The 24,902-nt window shown below is 40.9% G+C and overlaps 1 protein-coding gene across 8 annotated transcripts in view; it reads right to left on the bottom strand.

The window, feature by feature from the left end:
- Positions 1–24,902, bottom strand: part of ATP7B (ATPase copper transporting beta) — a 46,316-nt gene that overhangs the window by 4,301 nt on the left and 17,113 nt on the right. For all 8 annotated transcript variants that reach the window (XR_008820056.1, XM_056327577.1, XM_056327574.1 and 5 more), the window contains 19 exons: positions 21,488–22,715; positions 19,684–19,920; positions 18,349–18,512; positions 17,320–17,481; positions 15,800–15,876; positions 15,261–15,435; positions 14,463–14,696; positions 14,187–14,278; positions 13,920–14,047; positions 12,634–12,788; positions 12,305–12,439; positions 11,376–11,570; positions 9,753–9,935; positions 8,027–8,225; positions 6,516–6,662; positions 5,065–5,207; positions 2,468–2,671; positions 2,243–2,360; positions 1,349–1,451 (listed from right to left, as the gene is read on the bottom strand). Coding sequence is in view for 7 of the 8 variants with exons in the window: in XM_056327574.1 (XP_056183549.1) it covers positions 1,349–1,451; positions 2,243–2,360; positions 2,468–2,671; positions 5,065–5,207; positions 6,516–6,662; positions 8,027–8,225; positions 9,753–9,935; positions 11,376–11,570; positions 12,305–12,439; positions 12,634–12,788; positions 13,920–14,047; positions 14,187–14,278; positions 14,463–14,696; positions 15,261–15,435; positions 15,800–15,876; positions 17,320–17,481; positions 18,349–18,512; positions 19,684–19,920; positions 21,488–22,715 (4,079 nt within the window). In the remaining variant the exon portion in view is untranslated. The remainder of the gene's footprint in view (positions 1–1,348; positions 1,452–2,242; positions 2,361–2,467; positions 2,672–5,064; positions 5,208–6,515; positions 6,663–8,026; positions 8,226–9,752; positions 9,936–11,375; positions 11,571–12,304; positions 12,440–12,633; positions 12,789–13,919; positions 14,048–14,186; positions 14,279–14,462; positions 14,697–15,260; positions 15,436–15,799; positions 15,877–17,319; positions 17,482–18,348; positions 18,513–19,683; positions 19,921–21,487; positions 22,716–24,902) is intronic.

Here is a 24,902-nt window from a genome sequence, read left to right as displayed (position 1 = left end):
GGTCCCATTGCACTAAGACATCTCAGTAGTAAAAGAGAAGGATTCTCAAAGTGATGTTCTTTAAGAAAAAATATGAGTTTGCTGAATTATGAATTATGAAAGGGTTCATAGCAGACAGTTGCAGGGGAATGGACTTGATGACCCATTCAATGTATTCTAGGTCAAAAAAAGCCCAGCAAGGGCAAGTATGCATGGTCTTCTTCACATACATGTATTATCGTGTTCTTTGGAATCTGAAGTTCTATTCAGCTGATGTAAAGCTTCAAGAAAGATTACTGGCCTACAGGTTATACTGGAATACAGCTTCCATAAGTCTGAAGCCAAGTATGTTTTGGGGGGTTCTCAATATCTAACCATGATTGTGTCTGATACTTAATGTAATCAGCAGAAGATCAAAATGATTGAAGAATAAAGGAATCCCTTCTCAGAAATTTCTCATCCTTTGCATAACTACACACAGAAAGTTCTTAGGATGAAAATTCTATAGTGGTAGGGCTGATTCTGCAAACAAACATAAGCACATGTGTAGTTTTCATTCTAGATTGTGGTCTCACTGAGCATTTGCAGGATAAGAAACATAATGCAGCAACAGAATTCCTATATAATAATTTATACCATACCGTACTACGCTATACTATAAATTACACGACACTACAGAAGACCCCAGGTGCTGTAGGAACACGTGAAGGTTTGGACTAATTTCAGACACCGTAAAGAGTCTTATTTTTGAAAGTTGTTTGCTCACAATGCTGTTAAAAACAGGCCCACTGTAACTGCATCCAAAAAGGGCGCCCAAAAAATCTAGCCTAAAGAAATCAATGAAATTAACATCCCTTCCAACCCAAAGCATTCTGCGAGTCTATCAATTTGAAAAATCTTGCTACAGTTCAGAAACTGGTTCACTTCCAAAAAAATAGAGTAAGATACTTTATCTACAGTAAGGTGCAAAAGTATAAATACACTGCTGCTCTCTTTCTCTCTGGCCAAGTTAAATAGACAAAAAATAAAACCATGTACAAATCTAGATTTTGAATGATTTGTTCACTTGATATTCACAGCAAACCCAGTGTTGATCATTACCTCCCTTGGTATTGAATTACATCTCCAACACAGTGGCATCCAGTTACACTTTCAGCTGCTAGTTAAAGAATGCTCAGTACTGTCTTACTCCAGGTCTGTTCATGATAGTGACACATGTCTCTTTGGAGCCAAGGATTAGACAGAACAATGCTACATTACAGGACTGTCAGGTACTTTTAGGTACACAAAGCCCAAAGTAACTTCTCACTTGAGTCCCAGCAGCAGAGCTACCTAAGGGTCCCCAGCTGATTAGTGTAAGACAACTTGCCATTTCAGCTGCAGGGAAGACAGCACGACAGACACAGAAGAAGCTGCCATTGCAGCTGATCCCATCCAAGGCTGAAGCACAAGGCCAACAGGCATGAACACACCTAGCAAAAAAACATACCGGCATGAGCTAGAGCTGCCTGTCCCGATACAGACATTTCTGTCCCTGCACATCATAGAACAGACTGGCAGTTCTGCAACATGACCTGTGGAGATCTCCATAAACACGGCTAGATCGATACATATTTACTTACTTATTTTAAAATTACCCTTCTGTTGCAAGGGATGACCTTAGCACCAGTTCAGTTACAAGACTGCGGCCACAAGGTAAGACTGTTTGTCCCCTTCAGCTATTCTGCACATATGAAACAAAGCAAAAGCAACAGAAAGACAAGGCAATAGTCCAGGCAAAGGACAGAGAAGTTACTCATAAAGAAAGAATGCTTGAAGTAAGTTTTAAGGAGGAATCTGGAGCATGAGAAGATGTCTGACAGAAACAGAGAATGCAAGAAGTAGAAGAGAAAATGTGTGATTCAGGGTGAATAAAAGAGGGAGCACCCAGAAGTCAGATAGTATCTCTGATTAGAGCTGGCTTTGAATATAAAGAAACTAATCCCCAAGTACCGCTATGAGAAATAAGAGCATGGTTTTAATTTCATTGTATGAGAACTTTTTCCTAAGAGTTTAAAATTTGGGAAACAAAGATTTTTTTTCTACAACATGAAAAACAAACAAACAAAAAAAAGAGAACGTATTTATTCTGTCCTCCTCCTGCTAAGTTTTAACTACTCTAGGAACCTCTATTTGGTTCCTTGAGCAGGAGATCCTGTAGGATGCACCACAGAGCTCAACGGTGCTGCTGTCTTCAACAAGCTGAGCTCTGGCAGTCACATACCTGCTGCTATGGGTATTCCAAGCAGATTATAAATTAAGGCAAGAATCAGATTTATCCGTATTCTTCGAACTGTTCTCTTTGATAAGTGAATACTGGCAACTACATCCAGCAAGTCATTCTGCAAGACAGAAGAGCATTGAAAGTTTTCCACATGCAGTCTTCAGAAAACAAACCAAAAAGAGGAGCGTCAGTGATAAAATAGGACAGGTCAAAACTAGTGCTCACTCGGATAAGAACAACATCTGCTGCTTCAATGGCAACGTCGGTGCCCGTTCCAATTGCAATTCCAACGTCGGCCCTGGCTAGTGCAGGGGAATCGTTGACTCCATCACCAACCATTGCAACCTTCCTCTTCCCATTTTGGAGCTCCTGGACCTTTGCAACCTTGTGAGAAGGAAGAACCTCAGCAAAGACTTTTTTGATCCCAACCTATGTACAAAGAAAAAACATATCCAGTTGGTGATATGCTTCATGCTGAAAGGAAGAGCCATTTGCTATTCTGGGTGAAGGAGAAGCAAAGGAAGGCCAACTAAACCAATTCCACTGGAGACAACACTTGCAATCTACACAGGAAGCTGAAAAGCAACATGTCTTTGGCATAAGAAAGGGACTGATTACAGCCCCTTCCGTCTTTACTGCAGAGGTGTTGGCAAACCATGTTCTGTCATTAGCATCATGCCCCACATTGCTTCTACAGCTCTACTGCCCTGGTAAGAAAGGTTTGATGATTAAGAAGCCAGCTTTCAGCTAATCATGCTGCTTGAAGCATGAAAATTTTTCAGTGAAACCATAGAATCACAGAATTTTTTGGGTTGGAAAAGACTTTGAGATCATTGAGTCCAGCCATTAACCCAGCACTGCCAAGTCCATCACTAAACCATGTCCCCAAGCACCACATTTACACATCTTTTAAATATGTCCAGGGATGGTAATTAAACCACTTCCCTGGGCAGCCTGTTCCAGCACTTGACAACCCTTTCGGTGAAGAAATTTTTCTTAATATCTAACCTAAAACTCCCCTGGTGCAACTTGAGACTGTTTCCTCTCATCCTATCATTTTTTACTTGGGAGAAGAGACCAACCCCCACCTCACTACACCCCCCCCCCCTTTCAGGCAGTAAGAAAAGAAAGCAGTAAGGTCTGCCCTGAGCCTCCTCCTCTCCAGGCCGAACAGCCCCAGTTCCCTCAGCCGCTCCTCACCAGACTTGTGCTCCAGACCCTTCGCCAGCTCCGCTGCCCGTCTCTGGACACGCTCCAGCACCTCAGTGTCTGTCTTGCAGTGAGGGGCCCAACACTGAACACAGGGTTCGAGGTGTGGCCTCACCAGTGCCCAGCACAGGGGCACAATCACTTCACTTGCCCTGCTGGCCACACTGTTCCTGATAGAAGCCAGGATGCTGTTGGCCTTCTTGGCTGTCTGGGCACACTGCTGGCCCATGTCCAGCCGGCGGCTGTCGACCAGCATCCCCAGGTCCTTTCCCACCAAGCAGCTTCCCAGCCACTGTGCCCGACGCCTGTAGTGCTGTGTTGTTGTGTGATGCAAGTGCAGGACCTGGCACTGAGCCTTGTTGAACCTCATACAACTGGCCTCAGACCATCAGTCCACCCTGCCCAGATCCCTCTGTGGGGCCTGCCTGCTCTCAAGCAGATAATGCAACACAGGAACCCCATATGATCAGGCAGTTGCAGTATGCAGAAATGCCAAGTATGTCCAAGTCTCAAGGAGACTATGAAGATCAAGCAGATGGCTGCCTAAACACTTCTACCCATCCGCATCTCAACTTATAAGGAGTTGTTACCAATGGCTTTAGCACTGGTGGTGTACAGAAGAGGGCTGGCATAATGCTCCTGGTTTGGCTGCCTCAGCAGGCAGAGATCAGCTTTTCACTACACAAGGTAAGAGCTCTCTTTTAACCTTTGAAAAAGTAACATTTTTGAAAGTTTTTAGGACTGGCTTACTATTTTTCCATTGGAAAGAAAGTAAGTGCCAAAAATTCAATGAAAATATAGGTTGGCACAGACTAAGCTTGCTGGAAAACTTCACCTGAGTGCCTGGAACCATAAATAAAAGCTTGTTTCTGAAGATTTCTCTTAACAAAGTTGAGTAGGAAAGCACTTTACCACAACTGAACACAAAAGTGAAAGCGTGAAATAAAATAGAAGGATTAAAGCATCACACTGATTTAAAAAACAGACCTCACAACATGCAAGAACATGCATACCACAGTGCTGGCTGAGTTAGCTGTGTGGTGAGATATCTGAGGAAAGCGAGGTAGCATACAGTAGATTAGAAGCAGATTGATGCAAAAGGGAAAGAGAAAAACTAAGGTGGAGAGAGTAGAAATGTAGCAAGGTGGAGTGAGATTTTGGCTTTGCCTTTCAAGCAACATTTAGAGTTTGAGATCAAGGAAATCTCATGTAAACCCAACATCTTTTAGACTGCTATGCTTCTTAACCATTCTTACTGTTATTACTGTTGCCCTTAATGACAAATCCCCACTTACCTTGTAGGGAACAGGACTGGACCTTAAAGCAAATTTCCTTCATCACTAACCAAACATGACTGCCCTTCAGTGAAGGAAAGCAGGAGGCTTCAGTTCAGCAACAGATTAATTACTGCAAGAACCTCTGTACCTCTGAAGAAGTACTGACTGCTTGTCTTCAGTGGGATCTTGAGGTAGCCACTGGCCTCAGACCAAGAAAAGCTAGTCTTCATTTAATGCATTGAGTGAAACTCTGATTTCCTGCCCCAAATTCACTGCAGTAAGCAGAGTTTTAGAACATCATTATGTATTTTTTAAAAAATGTAAAGAAGCAGATACCTGAGTAGCAATGGCTTTTGCAGTTTTTCTGTTGTCCCCGGTTATCAGCACCACATCTATTCCCATGTTTTTCAGCGTGTGCACAGCAAGGGCTGCCTCCTGCTTGACGGTGTCTGCTATTGCAATCATTCCACACAAAACGCCTACACAAAGAAATGTCCTCTGTTAGAGAGAGCTGTGGGAGGCAGAAAGGCAGCGAGAGAACAGGACTTCCCTCCATCACACCATGTGCCCACATTCTGGGTAAAATTGACACTCATAAACCTGAACAACTGTCTACAGTTTTCTAAGTTATGGTCTCTTTCTTACACACACACACAAACTTTTCACACTTATCTGCTTCAGGTCAAACAACAAACACCTTTGATGTTTAGGGACCAGGAGGAAGGGGAGGAGGGTAGCTTTTACACATGCCTGACTTCTAGCTTTTATGGTACAGACAAATACAATAGCGGGCTAGAGAAAGTTTGGATAATTGTGTCCAGGTCACATGTTGAAGACATTCCTCCAGAAGGAAGTATATAAAGTATCTGGAATTATGTCTCCTAATCTTTCAGGGTTGGATCTCTATTACAATTAATTACTTCCATACAAAAGTGTTGCAGCTGCCTTCCAACATAGTGACTCAAAGGTGCATCCACATGTCTTTCATGTGACTTATGAAAATCTCACATTGGTTTATCAGTGCATGTTACCTTTTCAAAGGACTTAGGTAGGTTTCGTACCCCTGTATCTCTATTTGCTATCATTAACAGTGATAGGAACACCAGTTGTACATCAAAGCCCTTACTTTCATGTTAAGAGCATTCGATATTACTGGACTGATGATGGAGCCCAGGCCAAGGCATGCAAATGCCTCTCAAAATTGCTCTCTAGGAGCACCAAGTCTATTTATTCAGTAATTGAACCAGAGACCTCACTTCAAGACCACAAATGCACTGGTAATATATCACCATTACAGCAGTTTCTCATGTTGAGGTATTGTCTGGGATCTTTTTCTGTACAGCACAGAACAGAACCCCTTTGGCAAAACTCTTTTAGTCAAATCTATTATACTTGAATGATCTAATGAATCATCATGTTTATTCATGAAATGTTTTGAAGTCAGTGATGCAATAGGTTGGCCTCTGATCCTTACGTGATGTAAAATCAGGATGGGACATATCACTGCACTAGCACTGCTTTTCTGAGCAACAGACCTAGACAACAGGAAGTCCAGAAATAAATAGTTAAATTAAAAACTGCCCAACAAAATCTTATGAACAGTGTTCTGAGGTGAAGGCTTCTTTTAAGAACACCTTGATACTTTGCAGTTCACAAGCAGTTCTGCACTAAGAGATCAGTAGTTTCTTGACACTAAGTCACTGATCAATTGCTCCAGAGTTTCTTTTTAAGTTCCATGGTTGGATCAACTGACAATTTCCTAAGTCACTCCAAAGAACAGCAGTTACCATCTATAGCCACTAGTATGGCAGTCTGTCCTTTCGTTTCATGGTCTGTCATTGCATCATTCACGTCATTTGCAATATGCAAGCCATTGCGTCGCATCCACTCACGATTTCCAATCAACACCGAGTATGTATGAGAAGCTGATGGACCTTTGTGCACAGACAAAAAGAAAAATGAGCAACTCAAAAATAGTGAACACAAGCCAGAAGTGTTTGAGGAGGACAATGTCTGGCTTCATCAGCTATAGAAAGTTATTCTGAAGATGTTTTCCTAAAATTTTTTTGTGTATGTGTGTTCAAGACTGGCAATGCTCACACCAAGACACAAACAGAATTAGTCTTGCTGATGTGCTGCTGTCATGGCCAAACACAAACGCATAGGCACTACCTGAAGACAGCCTCATAAAACTTTTCTCCTTCAAGACTCAATCTGTGCCTGTTTATAAACAGAACTGCATCATGAACTAACATACTTAATGGAAGTATCTGCCTGTATTTGCCTTTGCTAGTTGGCATTGTTTTTCTGAATAAATGCAGTATGCACATTTCATAAATGCCATGCTGCTTTGTTCTCACAACTAATGACTTCTTTCACATATAAAGGCTATTTCTGGCAAGAAAAAAGTAGTTTTGTTCTAACGAAGAATGAAACAGTTTGTAAAACACCTCATTATATATTCAATCCAACTTCACAAGAGCTGTATAAGGCAGATGAGAAAAATATTACATTAACACCATTTACAAATGGCACAGTTGTGATGATTAAAGTTCTTATTCTATTTAATTCTTCTAATAGCTTTCTCAAAAAGGTCAGGAGAGCCACAGCCTTCTGAAGAGAACTGATGAGCTTCTTAAGGATGGCTTTAAATACTTTTTCTTTCTCTCCTACACTACAAAAGAGCAAAGTGGCTTCCACAGACCCTGAAACAAAAACAAATGTATTGGCCTAATCAAAAAACATCAGGCACTGAAACTTGGTTTGCAGATGTAACATGCTTTATTGTGCATCTGCTGAATAGATTTTCTTTTTGATTAAGTGCCTTGAGAGATATATGAACAGAAAACAAGAGGTCCAATTAATAGGGAACTAAAGGGTAGGATATAAGAAGTTGCAGTAAGACAACATATGTTAAAGGTGACTGCTCTAAATGGGGAGATAATGCTAACTGGCAAACTTTGCTCTCTGCTGGACCATTCTACACAAAAAGGACATTGCTGTGTATGCCTTATTGTCTATGTATTGTAAGGACTTTCTGAGTACCCATCACAGTAGCATTTAAATTGTTATTTAGATTTCTGAATTGCAGAGAGATCAAGAGTATCAAGAATAGGGGAAACAGAGAGCTTCCATTTTTGTTAAGGCACATTTTTGTCCACCACGTTCTTTGCCTCCTCCTGCCATATATCCACCTTTCTGTTGTTCCTAGTCTGGTAGGATTGTTTTACAGGGGTCAGGACTGTTGATTCATTAGCTCTCACATTGTGACTGGCGGTCACTTCAGGGGCAGACATACCATGTGATTCCAAGAGCGTGATCAGCACCTTATCTCCCAGAGGAGCACTGCTGTCCCTGCTCCTGTTAGCGTCCAGCTTACTGAGACCCTCCTCAGCCATGCCCAGGACAGCCTCAACACCTCCAACTTTGCAGCTGATGCCACAGCCTGGGACTGCCTGGAAGTCGGTGCAGTATCCCAGGCTCTGAGTGCCAAGCTCCTGTGGACATAACCAGAGTCCATCATCAGTCTGTGCTGCCCACATGGGGTATAAATATTAGATAACTCCTGCTGAAAAGAGGCTTCATTCCTCTTCTTGACAATGACCGACTGACTGAAAAGCAGCATGGAGTATCAGTAGCACAGAACTAAAAATAAGGATGTTCTGGACATGCTGTGGTTCAGACTCCTAGAAAGGGACAGCCATACAGATCACAGCCCTAGCACCAGAAAACCATAAAGGACAGCTATTCCTGGCAGTTCAAAAACAAAGCAGTTACATTGGTGGTTCATGGCCTCAGCCAAGACTAGGAACTAATGAGAAATACTGAACGATAAACCATACAGCTTCTGAAAAGATGCAAATCCTAACTAACCTCACAGACAACTGGCTGTGGGGGATCGGGCCTTTTATATATATATATATGTAAAAGTATAGTGAAAAGCTGTATCTAATTCCTGGAGTGATCTGGCTGGATGATAAGGAAACTGGGTCTTTCTGTTGAATTAGAGAGAGAAGCCAGTGAGTACCTTCAAGATGAGAAAAGGGATTACCAGGACCCTGAGTTACAGAAAGAATGGAGAAAATAATAATTTATAAACAAGTTATTCTGGGTTGTCTTTGGAAATTGGAATTACATGTACCTTTCAGTAACCTTATTACAATACAGGGATGATAAGGCACGTGGTAAGAATATTAGCAGACGGTATAGCATTGCAATTAATATAAGCCAGATCCAGTAATAACTAGTGCATGGGATGACTACAGCAGTATACTAAGACAAATCTGTAACCAGAAAATGTAAAATACGACAAAGGCAACGGAGTCATTACCCATACTCTTTTTTTACTTCTACATTTATATGTTAGCTTCTAAATTTCACCACTGAAAGATCTACCACTAATAAATTTGATATGTTCTTGCCAATGAATTTTTCCATGAATCAATTAATTACTAGTCTTAGCAGAAATAAATTGTTTATTTAAACCACGCTTCCTATTTTGGTTACTATTTGTGCTTTCATTCTTCCTGAAACACTTGAGGAACACATGCAACACATAAATGACCTTTAAGCATTTGCAAAATCTGCAAAAATTTGAGTGATCTATTAATTCATTTGTGAAACTCACAAATATCACAGTTTAAAGCTTTTTGACTCATCTATTCAGATAAGCAAGTGACTAACAGAAGAGACTAGAGTCAGGTAACGTGAAATGTCACCACACACATTTGCTTCACAATGCTATCGGAAGCATAAGTATCCCTCCTGCACATATTCCACAAACCTGAATTTTCCCACTAGTTCAGGAAAAAATTTTTAGGATCTTGCTTGAGAAATCCACAGCTTACCAGAAAAGCAAAGGTTAGAATTGTCCAGACTAAGATGCACAATCATAAAATCTCCCAGCTTTCCAGCCTATTATTTTTCAGGCAGGCCTGTCCCTCAGGGACTTGCTTTTTTTCTGCAACATTGCTGCATTTGCACAGATCCCTTCAGGACTCAGATGAAACAGGAAGGCTAAGTACCTCTTTGCAGTATTTAGTGACTGCCACTCCTAAAGGATGCTCGCTGCTGGCTTCTGCAGTGCCAACCACTGCTAGTACCTTCTTCAGAGAGAGCACAGCCATGTCTCCCAGCAAAAGCACTCTCATGACTTTAGGAACTCCACAGGTGATGGTCCCAGTTTTATCAAACATCACAGTCTTGATCTGCAAGAAATAAACCAGAGCTACTGCCTAAGCCCTGCAAGCATAGGGAGGCACATAAATACAGGCAAGACCTTAGTAATGAGGTGACTATATCCACACCAAGACATAATAAACCTACAAAAGTAGGGATTCCTGTATGTACTTTGAACTGTCTGTAGAGCAGGTGGTTTCACCTGCTTTCACCATCCCATACCTATATCAGGATCTCAGACAACAGAGTCATTGCAGGACTTGTACTGTCCTTTGTGTATGTATTCACATGCAGGACTCACGTAATGGCACTTCAATCACTTTTACCACAAGGGATATGATGCAAGGATGGCTTTTGCAAATGCTGTTCTGAACAATTAACAATAGCGCTGAAGAAAGAGGACTCAGGAAGTTATTTGGTGACAGAGCAGGTAGGAAGAGTACAAGAAGCTGCCACAGGTTCCAGAAAAAACAACCTAACCAAAACCAGCCTCATGTTATTCACCAAAATCTTCAATCGCTTGTTAGCCAGCCCAAAAGGTCTTGAGGAATCGGGAATGAACCAGAAAACACACCCCCACATACACTGAAACCCAAACCAAGTCAATTCTAATCCTAAAAATAAACACAGCACAGAGAAACACAAGAACCAAAAAAAATGAATAAAGTAGGCACTATTTCCATTCCCAGCTCTTCCAGCCCATTGACCTTGCAGAATCCAACAGGTCACCTCATTTTCCAGGCCCTGACGGTAGCCTCACTTAAATTCAAAAGGTAGAAAGTTCTGACACTAATTAGTAGTAACTTTTTTGTTTTTGCAGAGCCTTGGAAAAAGTTCTGGTTTATGCTTTATAACGTACAGTAAGAACATGAATTACCAGTCTGTTTAATTTATTCTTACCACTCTTTTCACTTGAAAGGTTCTGCGTATGTCTAATCCAGTCTACCATAGCATGGTTTAAACTCATATTCTTTTCACTGGCTGTGAATATGTCAAACCTGTTCCTTCTCAGATTTCCTCCTTCTCTTTTCATCTCTTTTCTGTCTTTGAAGGGCTTTTTCTGCCTCCCTCCCATCTTTTTTCTATACACTAAACTAACTTCAAATCTTTCTTTTTTTCTCTTACATACTACATTTTAAGCTACGGATCATGAACATTTCACAACATTCCTCTGAAGAAAGAAGGAAAACACTGGATTATTGGGCTTTTTTGCAGAAAAGGTAATGAAAGCACAGAAGTCAGAAACCTCTGAGGTCATGCAGAAAATTAGCAGTCTCACTCAACACTTTGCTGTGACTATGAAGAAAGAAGGTCAGATTTGTCTTCTTTACCTAATGAGCAGCAACCAGCAGAAAAAAACCCAAACAACATCCTGCAGTCTTTCTCTCCACCAGCATGACTTTCTGGGAAATTATATATCATGTAGCAACAGCTGGGTAAGCTACCAAAGTACAGAATAAACTATTAACCTTGTGTGCCATTTCCAGGGGTTTTCCACCTTTGATGAGAATACCATTCTGCGCAGCAACTCCTGTGCCCACCATCACAGCTGTGGGGGTAGCCAAGCCTAAAGAACAGGGGCATGCAATGCTCAGCACAGTGATCGAGGTTTGAAACGCAAATCTCAGTATTAGTTCAGCTTTTGAAATGTGTTTGTTCTGATTCTGCAAGAAAAGGGAAGGGGGAAAAAAAAGAAAGGAAGAGATGGATGATTGCTGATAGAAGATAACACAGATGTACAATCAACCATAGCCATTTCAAAAAACATTTACCTGGAAACCTCCCGTATAGGAAAGCAATCTATTATTGTTACTGTAATGGTAGAGAAAGGTCAATGTTATGAATTGTTTATGGCAGTATTTTCTGGATTTTTTGCTGCTCAGGCACACATATACTTGACTCTGCTCTCAGGCTGCCGGATGACAATATAACTTGTTGACATTTCCTTCATAGCTTAGCAAGGGAGAACCCTACTCCCAGGCACACAGATCCCCACAGCTGCTGAGCACAGCAAATACACATCCTGAAGATAACAGAAGCTCATCTTCTTTCTAAAGCCAAAATCACTATCTGCCATCAGGAACAAGGTTGTCCAGAAATATTTCAGCCATGATAGGAATGGTTCAGCTCCTTGCCATGCAGCTATAGAACATTTTTAGTCCAGAAAGACTGCCAATAATTTGTTTGTAGAAAACCCATTCAGAACTAAGGGGTAAATGCAAAGGTATATTTATACCTGCAGATAGATTTTAATTAGTGTAATTATCTGCTCTGTGTAGAAAACACCACATTGTACAAAAGTATTTGCCAGGTTGCAACATCAAACCCACAGATGGTATGTTAATTACACTGGAAGGTATCCTAACACCAAAATCCAGCTCTTAATGAAATTACTTACAGGAAAATATTTTTTAATAACATCAAAATTTATAAAACCAATTGTGATCCACACTAGCAATGTCACTGTTGAAATGATGATGATAAATGGAACAAAATATCCACTAAACTTATCTGCCAGTTGCTGGATGGGTGCCTATAAAAAAGAAAAACAGGTATTTTCATGTTTATGATCAAGACACATAAATATGCAGAGTTCATTATAATCTGATTCTTTTTAGAAGTCTGGAAAAAAACAGTTTCCTGAACCAGTAAATATATCAAAATATAGATTCTTTTCCTTATTTAATCAAAATATGGGACTAAGGTTTTCTTTTCTATTATTTTTACCTTTGACATTTGAGCTTCTTCCACCAATTTCACAATTTGTGCCAGGGTGGTATCGTTACCAACATGGGTTGCGTTAACAAGAACTGAGCCATGTGCATTTATAGAACCAGCAATCACTGTGCTCCCAGGCTTTTTAGTGACTGGCATAGCTTCCCCTAGAAAGAAAAGGTAAGAATAAATGAGCCAATACCCCTAATAGCAGTGAACATAGTCCATTAGCACACAGCTCATTTTTTTGGTAGCAAAATCAGTATGCTAACTTGAAATGCTAACGGGTATGCACGACCAGAAATCACATACTGTGTATCTCTGTCTAGTGAAGACATATGTAAGTGGTCTCGTACTTCTACAAACAACTTCCTAGGTTTAGTTTCAAAGCAAATGCTGTTTTCTTGGTCCTAACTCTCCAGTATGCCATCCCTCAAAAGGGCCAGGAGCAAACTGGTTGTAAAAGCAGCTTCTAGGAATTTCTCCAATTAACACTTTGCATAGCCTTTGGAGTTTGAACAATTTATTTCCACCTCCCTCAGTTTTCAAAGACTAGAGAAGTTGTCTCTGTGGCAAAGCTCCTGTTCTCATGCTGCCTCTCCAAAAACACTAGCTCAACAGAATCTTTATTTTCTCTCTTTTTAGAGTTAGTGATAATGACTGGTTCTCTTAAGCTAAGGGCGTCCCTGTTTCCCAAGCAAAGTATATACATAACTAAAACAAGTATGCCAATGCCAATGTAAAGTTTTTATATCCTTTACCTTACTTCTGAGAATTGCATGATGCAGGAAATTCTTATTATATTTACAAAATTAATTGAAAATTTCAGAAGCTGTGAAAAAGTCTCATGACCCTTAATGAGCATCAAGTTGCGAGGCTCTCTTTCCCTCTCCTTGCTCACTGGGAGATCACTGTCAGAAGCCCTGTTTGGTGCCCATGCATGTACACCCAACATCTCAGCAATATTTCCCCATTGCCCTTTAGATATTATTTCTGAGAAGGTACCATCTCCACAAATACATTCCAGGGGAAACTCCCACCAGATCTCCAGAATAATGGTGTTTAAACTCTATCCATCCCATCAGTACATTAGTGAAGGTGACCAAACTGAGCAGAAATTCTTCAGCTTTTTAGGGTGTGTGCAAGCTGCAGGATTTGGATTCGAGCTCAAGAAGGCTAGGCACAGCATCCATTAAGGTGGGAGTTTATTCAGACTGCAGCTTTTGGGTTGGGTCTGCCCTCTTTCCTTGTAAGAAAGAGTTCTAGAAAATGTCATTTCTTTGTGTAAGGGAAGTTACCAGTAATAAGAGACTCATCTGCCATAGAACTGCCTTCAATGACCTTTCCATCTACCGGGAACTTTCCACCAGGAACAACCTTTACGATATCACCCCTTTGAACCAGTTCAACAGCTACCTGCTCCTCACTGCAAAAGACACAAGTAGAACAGACACATTGTTTACACCGGTAGCTTCAAAAGAATAATCACGCTTTCACATTAACTGTAACAAGCCTAGTCTGTGCACCCAGGCAGGCTGAAGGGGTTTTTGTTCATAAATATATACCTGGTGATAGAGTGGTCAGGTCCAAGAGTCACCACAGTGGCTTCTGTGGCTTGTAGAGATATAAGTTTAGCAAGAGCTTCTGAGGTCTTACTCTAAGAAACAGAGAAGAGTGTGTAAGATATATTAAGATAGATAAATGCTGATGTCCACTTAACCCAATGAACTAAATGACCTTCTATAATACAGGCTACATCATAAACGTCTGACTCAAAATTCCTCTGAATAGTTCTATTCTACTTCCATCACAAATACACAATTAGTGTGAAGATGTGTTACCTTTGCTATGTGTTCCAGCCATCTCCCAAGGGCAATGAACACGAACAGCATCGGAGGAGTGTCAAAGAAAGTGACAGGGCTTTTCTCTGCCTTTTCAATTATCGCTACCACCAGGATCACACACGAATACACATAAGCAATCGTCGTGGCCAGTACGATGAGCACATCCATATTGGCTGTCTTGTGCTTCAGTGATTTGTAAGCTTGTACATAAAAATACCATCCACCAAGAAACTGTTGATGTAAGCATGGACAGACGCACATTAAGATTACAGCAGTGAAAGCAGAGAGTACATGATGCTGCCTATAGCAGAATTATAAATATGTAGTATATAAGGGAAAGCATTACTGTCCCATGCAAATTTTATATTGCTATAACTTCAGTTGAGTGGTCTACTAGGAGGCTGACTCCATTGTCATCCTCTCACTTTCCCTTCCCCATTCTCAAAACAACTCTGCCAGCTAAATATCATCCTTTTCCTCAGCAATGAAAAGTAAACAAGGCACAGAAGTTGAAAAGATTTGCCTATGCTACCCAATTAGTTTGCAGCTGATCAGGTATTTCTTCATTTTAACACTACCTTCCCCACTTGGAAAACTACCTGATGCAGCTTTGGCAGGAGTAAGTCCTGTGAGCAATTACAGAATGGAAAACCTGCAGAAAAACGTCTCTTTATTCTGTGTAGGTGGTACAGACAAGAGAGCAAGCCTAATCCACTAAACCTTTCCAGTCTTTTCTCTTTATCACATGAGTTTACAGAACAGAAAGCAAACCCCTAGGAAGTACTGTGGACATACCTGAACAAACGTGCACAGGACAAAGAAGAGAAGATTTAAAATAGATAATCCAGGAATGAGGTTCTGTTCCAGCACCATAGACCCATGGTGCTCACCATTGGGTATTAGCATATAAATCATTAGGATTAAGACAGGGATACCAAACAGTAGGCTGCACAAGAAAGACTTCCTCCACCTGAAAAGTAGAAGCTGTAAATCCCCAACTGTCATACACCCAGCAGTACCCAGGCCAAACAGTGTGCTCACAGTGTACAGCTTGAGCTATTAGTACTGTACACACAGCTTTGGGATATTTTGGAAAGATACAACATTTGGGGACAGTTTCTGTGTCTCCTACATGTTTAACTGTATAGACTTCTATCAGTTGAAAACTGAAATTAATGAGAGTAATAAAAGTACTTGAATCAAATGGCAAATCGTAAAATTGAATATACTTTACACAGGATAAGCTAAATTATCTGGGAAGAGTGAGGGGCAAGATGAGTTACAACAGATGATCTATACATGTTCATTAGTGAGAGAGAAACAGAAATACTTACTGCTGTATTTCCTTTTTATGATCCAGGTTATGTGCATTTGGAACTCTTCTAGCCACAGAAGCATGAAAGCCAATTTCCTTTTTATTGAAAGGGGAGGGAAGATGAGTTAGTTTGGATTAAATTAACAAGATTATTTATACTTAAATTACACTACTTCTATGAGAAATGTCAGAAAAGGACACTGTTCCATATTTAATAAATGTTAACTTCTTATTTATTTTTAGATTCTGCCAACATGAGAGGATATTTCAGACAGTACTCAAAATGTGGACTGCAAAGGATTTCTGCTATGGGTACATGGACACAATGTATAGATGCAGTAAGTGTCCCAGGACACTGCCTGCTGCCCTTCTCCTCAAGGAAAATTAATGCCCCTTCATCTCCACTGGAATAAGTATGAGAGATGGGAAATACCACAAGGGAAAGTAAAACATAACAAGGCACTGGGCTAGTCAACCTTGCAAGCATCTCCTTAACACTACAGGTGAGTAGATACACCTGAAGCTGAAAATCAAAATGACTAGAATCAGTTTAAACCTGTAAAACAACAAACCACAGTGCAAAGCATCCCAGAAACAAAGACAAGCAACAAGCCTGTTTTGACAGATGCTTCAGTGAGTTACTGCGCCAGAACAAGGCCCCCACCAAAAGTCAAAAGCCACAAAAAAACCCAAAGCACACTTGCAAGCACAATACATTTAAACTGTACCTGCATCATGAGATGCTCCTGTGGCAAAATATACTTTACGGAAATACTATGCCAGCCTGAACAGTGTACTAGTTAACACGTTAACCACTACTGCTGCATCAGTTCTGTGGTCTAGGAGCTTTTTTTCTGAGTAAATACTCTAGAACATGAAAGGCGAACAGTCTCTGCTGTCCTCCTGACCACTCACTGCATGTGCCTCATAGAGTAAGTTCTCTTCCCTTCTGGTGGGGCAGAGAAGCAAAAAGTTTTGTCCACACCCAGGCTATGATAATGGCAGATTTTATGATCTGTGTGGTTACTGGTAAGCCAGGATAGTTTTCTTTTAGTGGCTGTATCACAAGCTTTCCGTTTAAAAAGTTCTTCTTTGAATTGATGCGGGAATAAATGCCAGCATATACAGAGATGTGTAATACTTGTGGTATGAGCTGTTGCAAAACTTCTTTTACGACCTCTTTCACTGGCAAGAGAAAGTGGTAATTTTTTTTCTGAAGTATCAACACTTCACTGAAATGACTGGACATCAGAGACACATGATTCCACACAGAACTGCAAGGAATTAATATATGACACTTTTATCAGATATAAATAAAAAAGGTTTCTTTTTTGTAGTTTTTAGGGTGTGGTTTTAAAGTAACAACCTGGGAGAATATGCACTACTGTGGAGTAGAACAGCTTCACCACAAGAGCATAAAAACATATGGCAATAACTATGGCATCTGCAAAAGTCGGTGAGAGCTCTCAAATACCAGCTCCTTTATTTCCTTTTTAACTTCACCTTAGAACTGCTCATACATAATTTTCTAAAGCCTACCTCAATAATTTTAATAATATCTCGAGGTCCAGTAATTTCAGGATCAAACTGGATGTGAGCTTTGCAAGTAGCAAGTGCAACTGAGGCGTAGAATATGCCATTTGTTCTCATGAGTTTGGATTCAATATTGTGAACACAAGAAGCACAAGTCATCCCTGTGATCTAAAGAAAAGACAAATTTAGGTACAGTTAGCGGTCCCCCACATTCACCCAATATTTGTGGATGAATTTTAGACAAGGCTTCCCACTGTCACAAAGGTGCTAATGACTATTCAGGCGCTGCTGATACTGACCCACAGCCTCAGCATCAAGATTTTATAGAGCTGTCTTAAATGAAACAAAGCTGAGAACATAACTGTCCACTTTAATTAAAAAATTATGTAACCAGCAGTTATAATCACAGCTATATATTTGTATAGCAGCACTTGTACATTGTATTAAGGTATAGCTAATACAGTTCTATCAACAGCTATATTAACATCGGCAAACTCAATCTCTGCATGTATGACTTCATCTCACTTAAATTTTCCTGTGGCTTCAGTAAGTAGGTTCTCACTTTCTGATCTATTAGTACAGCTGCAGACTGTTGTTATCTGACTTTTAGTGGGTATATCAGAGAACAGAAACAGATTTGTGAAGAATCTGTCCTTCATATAAAAAAATTATTAATTTTACCCAAAGTTCTCAGACCTCTGTACAAAGCCCCAGGCATTATCAACACACATTTGGTGATATGTTCTCAGTTGCTCAGAGTCTGTACTGTTGACTGAAGTCACAGAAAAGTTCTGTTTCATTTCTTCTTGCTAAGTCTATTCTATATATACAAATATCAGGTTTTATTTCACTGCCTTTGGACAGGTTCTTCTGAGATGAATTGATTTTGTCTTTTCAGCTGTTAAGAAAAAATAGTGTCACCAGCCAGAACTGACTTGCTGAAGCTGCAACTACTTAAACAAAAGCATTTGCAAGTAAATTACTCTTCCAGACTTTTCCAAAACTAACATGTAATTTCAAAAACACATGACTTACAAGAAGCTCCACACTCCCTTCTGTTTCTGCATGATCTTCTATGACAGTAGCTTCAAAACCCAAATTCTGGATCAGCTGTGCTATTTCAAGAGGCTGTATGAATTCTGGCTTGTATTTTACCTCTGCTTTACCTGCCATCAGTGCTACCAACACTGATATAATTCCTGCAGTGTCAATAATAAAAAATGTTAGATAATGCAGCTCCTTTGAGGTAAGAAAAATAAAATATCACAAATGATTGTCAATGAGGGCTGGAAAAACTTAGAGATGTTATAAACCTAATAATTTCCTTCTGCCTCCTTCTTGCGTTGTTCCCTAGTCCCAACTGCAAAGGTTTTACCGAGATCTAGCCACACTGCAGTTCCCTTCAGCAATGAAAGGAACTGCAACAGTCACACGTGGAAGGAGGTGAGTTTTGCTACGCTCTAGTGAAAATAAATGGATGTTCAGAAGCAATCTTTGCACTCATTGATGCAAGCTCTACCCTGGACTCTGTAAGTTTGGAACACCCTAAACAACCCACACCCACTCCCACCCCAGCACCATGTTAGGCCTTTTTATTCTCTTGGTTTTCCCTTTGTTTTGTTTGGGGTTTTTTGGGGGTTTTTTTGGTTTTTTTAAATAAATAAACACACATAAATTTAGAATTGAAAAGCAAAACAAAAATCACAGGCAAAAAAATTGTTCTTCAGTGCTAATGGTTTCTTGGATTTTGTAATCAAGGCAGTAAAACCATCACTGGGGCACTGGGAGTGCAGTAATTGATAAGCAAGACCCTCCAAAGGCATGCCTGCACAAATTAAATAAGACATTGCTGAGGCTCATCTGTTCATCTTCTATATGGCCAGAGGAAAGGCAGCTCCAGCCTGCAGACTTCTAACCTAATCAGCTTTGCTGTGCCTAAGCTAATATAATTATCCAGGAACTGGAGCCACACATTTGTTTGTACCTGCTTGTGCAAATGTGCCCTGAAGTGCAAGTTTCACATCCCACGTGTCAGAGCTCTCAACAGCTCTGGAAGAGATGGATTGCTCTATAAAGCAATAAGGCTCTGAAAACTAAATAAGAAACATTTCTCTGTTCTTGCCTTGAGCCTTATTTGAAATTTTTATCACATTACAACTTACTATTACAATACAAGTATGCCCCCTGGGTTTGTCTACCAGTGCAGTAGGGTAGTTAAACAATGATATAGTTACATTAGCACTAAGAAAGAGCATTAAGTCTATTTAACCTCCAGATGTTGTACCATCCCCTCTTCCATTAATCACATAGAATACCTTTTCCATCCCATAGTCTCTTATAGACTCATTATAGGAATCTCAAATTTATTACCATCTTCTTTCTGCAAATTTCTTTCAATGGTAGACACGCATGATGCACAGGTCATGCCTGTGATTTGTAAAAAACACTTCTCCGCTCTCACTCCACTGGGCTGGTTTGGTACATCGAGGTGAGGAATGTCTGGAAGACCAGCTGACCCACAGCCGTGGCGAGGAGGTTCTGGAGCTTGAGGCTGCACGGCAGCATTGCTGGTGTCAGGCCGGTGCCTACGTTCTCCAGTGGCAGTATCTTGAATAAATGCACAATACACTGAACAAACACTGTTTACAGTGTGATTGGATGATGCAAAACTACAAACAGGTCACATTTATCAGTCATGCAAAGTCTCTTAGTTATTTGAAAGGTGACATGGTGATCTCGGTGTCTTCATGGAAATAATATAGATTGTTACTATGCATATAACAATATACACTCACCAGTACCACTTGCATGACCATTTAACTCTACAGAACTAGTTTTCCACTTTCAGATGGCAAATGATTCCTTCCGATTTCAATGCCTAGACCTGACAGCTACCTCCACTTGATAAAGATATATTGGTATCTATAGGGTCCTTATCCAGCATAGAGAAGGCAGTCCAGTCATACTTATTCTGTCCCTGTTGTCATCTATGCTGGACTCATAGCACTTCATCTCAGACAAAGAAAAGGACAAGTTTCTCAACAGGTTTCTCTTTATGGCCCAATATTTACACTGCAAGTACTGCAAAATAAATAGTGGAAGGATTTGCAGCACTCGGAAGACCTCCACACATGCAGGCCAGTTGCAATCATTTTTGTTCTTACCAGATACTGTACAGACACACAACAGCTCCAGCTGCATTCACAACCTGCCTCCTTTGGGCAGAGGTTTGTGTAAAGGAGCAAGAATTGCTTCTGAACACGTTAAATACAGGGGGTGCCCTCCTTTTCCATAGATGAATCAGAAGGTCTCCCACCAACAAATTATAAACAAACAAAAAAATCATAATTAACCACCACATATGGTCTCCTCCTCATTTGTAGTATAAAAGATTCAGAGGGATTGGACCCGTGAGAAAAGTGAATAGGATGTGGGCTATTGCCATCAACCTAATTTGTTGCAGGTAGACTACATCAGTATCTCAAAGCAGATGAGCTGAAATAGATAAATGTTGCCACATTTGAAATTCACTGGAGAGGAGGTTGTGCACCATAGCAACTTCTTAAACATTGAGCACATGTACAAAATGTACAAACTGTGCTGCAGCTGATATGTAAAAGCACCTGCTCCCACCAAAGAGTACCTACATCTTGCCACTCACCTCGCTTAAAATAAGGCTTCGTAAAGTAGGGCTAGTAAAAATAAAGAAATAAAGGTCAAAGGATTAGGACACTAAAAAGAGATTTTAGCTAGATAAGAAGAGGTTTAAAATGAAAGAGATTTCATTAAGTTTGTCAGGGGTTTAGTATTCTGGAACATAAATGAAAACATTTGGTTTGATAGATCTACTTACAGCAGCCTGTAGACATAGGAGGAAACCTACTTCAGTGGGTAAGGGGATCAGCTATTTGAAAAACCTTGTACCAACTTCCAAACCTTTTGGCTTCATAACATAACTGAACTCTTCCACCCACTAGTGCAGTTATTAAGGGCTGAAATAAGGTGCTCCACATCCGAAATCTCTCTCCCTTGCTAAGTGAGGTCAGATCAGGACAGTTCCTTAGAAAAGACAGTGCCAATGTGATGTTCTGAGAGTTTCTCTCGAGAAGAGAGTCTCAATGAGGTGTTGCATGGCCCAACCTGGTGCACTACCCACGGAACTAAAACCAGTTACCTGTCAGCACAGAAGCATCAAACCCCATGTCCTCTATGGCAGCTCTTAACTCTTCTCCATTAGTGACAGCCGGATCATAATGTATGGTCCCAGTTCTGCCAGCTAGAGAAACTGCTATATGTTGCACTCCTTGTCTCTGTGATATGGTCCCTTCAATAGACTGTACACAAGAATGGCAGGTCATGCCATCAATCCTGATAACAGCTGTGCATGTCGTGTCTTGCAGTGGCTCTCTGAAGAGATCGCATAGGAAAGCGGATGATGAAGATTCTCCTTTATTTGCTTCTGAACCATTAAGGAGGCATACTTTAAAGTTTCCAGGTGGAAGGGATTCAATACCTTGCTGCAAAGCTGACAGGGTAATCAAATTTGGGCTATACTGTATCACAGCACGTTTATGTTCCAAAGATACTTGAATACTTTGTATGCCAGGAAGATCTGATATATTTCCTTCAATGTTTCTGACACAGGACTTGCAGTGCATACCTTCTATCCGTACAGCCACTGTAGCTATGCTACTCATCTCAGCGACCGAGGGATCCACCCCATCACACTCAAGACTTGCTGGTGTCTCCTTGGGGTTTGCATTCTGCAAGCGCTCAAGATCAAGGACACCCAGCTTCAAAGGAGCTGATTTACTTTTAACAGTGCAGGCATACCCCAGGTTACTGATATGGCTCTTGAGGTCATCAGGTTGAATGATGTAAGGATAGTAAGCAATAACTGCTTCCTGGTTACCAAGTGACACCTTGATTTTTGCCACACCGTGCAATTTCCTAATCTTTCCTTCAATGTTGGTGACACAGGACTGGCATGTCATGCCTTCTACCCGAAGCTTAACTACTGCTTCTCTCAAGCATGACAAATTTACGGTCGCTGTTGTCAACCTCTCTTCTGCTATGTTGGCATCAAAGCCCATACCCTGAATTTCCTCGAGAATCTGTTCAGAGCTTATTTCTGACTGCAGATACTTTATTACAGCATTGTTCTTTTCAAGGGAGACTTTAATACTCGCAATGCCCTTCACCTTAGAAATTTGGCCTTCTATTGACTGCACACACGATTGGCAAGTCATCCCCACAACATTGATTGTCACAGTGTGTTCTTGGGAAGATGACGAGGGCACAGGTTCAAAGCTTTCCTCATAGCCCATGTTGTCAAAAGCAAAATTGTGTTTCATTGTAGGCTCCAGCTCACAGCCAGGAGGAGAATCAGTGTTGGACAAAGCCTAGGGAGCAAAAGGAAAAATATAAATAAAATGTGTGTAACTTTAGCCCTGCTTTTAGAGGGCAATATTCTGCATGTGCTTTCAAGCACATGCTAGAAGTGCTCTCAAGTCAGCCTATACTGCCAAAATGCTTCACAACATTAACTTACACTTCGAATATATTAACAGTGAGCTTTGCTCACAATGATGAATCAGGCCTCTGACACTTCTCTTGAGCAGCAATTAAAAAAATATTCACTAGGGATGTAAAAGCAAACTTGTCTCAATATTCCCACACCAATCCAATCATTGAAAACTTGAGCTCTCTGCAGCCATGGGGCACTTTCACCATGCAGCCCAAGCCCCGCTCTTCAGAGCACAATGGCACAAAGGATCACAGCAGTGTGCTGAACGCTTCTCCACAAATGTCAGAAGCTGGCTTAGCTTGGCCAACCTGCTACTGCTCAGAAGGAGCTCAAATCAAACCAAACCAAACTAAACAAAAAACCTCACAGAAAACAGAATCAAGAATTTCCCAGGAGCCTGAAACAAGCTGGCAGAGGGAGGAGCAGTTGCACGATATCTGAAGAGCTATACACATGCACACAAAGGCCTGGGCTGTCTGCCTATATATAGGTAAAAACATTTAAGTTAAAATCTATATCTGATAAAGATTTTAAAAGACACAAAACTATACGCAGATGCTTCCACTCTGGTTTAGTTTCATCTGCCTCCTTGTGAGGCACCTAAGAAAGACCATATATTGAGCTACAAGAACTCACTGGTTTGATCCAACACTGATTTTCAGGATGTAATGGCCAATATTGAAGCAGATTGGCCAGAAGTGGACTATCTGACTCTCAGCCAAATCACAGGCTCCACAGTACTGGGACTCTACAGTTTAACGCACTCAAGTCAATTGAAAATGAAGTATTAAAAAAAATATATACTGATAAAGGCAATGCTTCTCACCGAACAGGTGACTGGAGCACAGACTCCAAAGATTGCCAAAGGAAACTGCTGGAAGGGGAGGGACAAGTCCCAGACTGTCAGAAAACATCAACGTTCATGTCCGTGACTTAAGGCAGTTCTAACTACTAAACATCTAGATGCAAGCTACTACAACAAATCTATTCTCTCACCTGTCATTCTGTGGGGTCTCCAGCATTCAGTAAAGCACCTGATGCTGGGCGTTACTGCAGGAAGGGGCTGGAGAAGGGGCACTGGATCAGGCTCAGTACCACAAATCTTATTCCTACCGCCGACAAGAAAACTCCCTCCTTGGTACCACAGCATGAATGAGAAGCATTTAGGCTGCTTATTAACACCAGACTGCATCCAGTTCATTAGATGCAGTATTCAAAATTCATTAACTTGATTTTGTTTCACACTTAGACAGCTTGGGAATAATGAGGGCTGGGGTCATGACCAAAACAGCAAAAATTTAACATGAGAAATATGCTTTCAGCCTTCTCCATATTTTATTTATTAGAACAGGAGAAGGAATGAGCAACTTTAACTCTTCAGCATTCCAGTGCAGCCCCTCACTATCCTGACCATGAGCTCTCCCCCCTGCCCCCTCCCTCTCCTCTTCACCTCAAGGCTATGCTCCAGAGATGCTGGTGAAGAAGAGTCACAGGAACATTTTAGCCCTACAGGTCTGGCAGCACCGGGGGTACATACCTCTCTCCTTGCACTTCCCTTACCAGAAGTTACTAAAATCCCCAACACACATGGAAATGCATAGCTAGCCCCTCCTTCCAAAACAAAACATATACAGTTAATTGGACCTCCCTGCAAAAGTGGTTCCCTGTTTAACCACACACAAAGATGACCACATGCTTATTTCCTCTTATTTGTGCCTTCCCACAGTTTAAAATAACAATATGGCCATATATAGGAAAAGAAGCCCATCTGAAGATGTGTAGTCTCTCACCCGCTGCATTTCAAATGCTGCTGAAACTCAGTTGCATTTATCGTAATGTCTACCTTGAGAAATGTTATATAAACATTGTCCCTGTCTCCTCTTCCCTATCTTCCATCCCCAGTGCCCCAAGAACACTCTGCTCTCAGGGGCCAGCTCTTCTTATCACAAACACCCAGTAAAGCAAAAATCTGCATGCAAGTTACAGGAGCTCAGCTTGTCCACTTACTTTGGCTCCTACAACAAAGGCATTTGCCTTCTGCATCCTTTGGTGAAACAGTGAG

Source organism: Falco biarmicus, chromosome 2, assembly GCF_023638135.1.
Source record: "Falco biarmicus isolate bFalBia1 chromosome 2, bFalBia1.pri, whole genome shotgun sequence".
Taxonomy (NCBI): Eukaryota; Metazoa; Chordata; class Aves; order Falconiformes; family Falconidae; genus Falco; species Falco biarmicus.
Note: the sequence above shows the minus strand (reverse complement) of the source record. Positions and strands in the feature narration are given on the sequence as shown.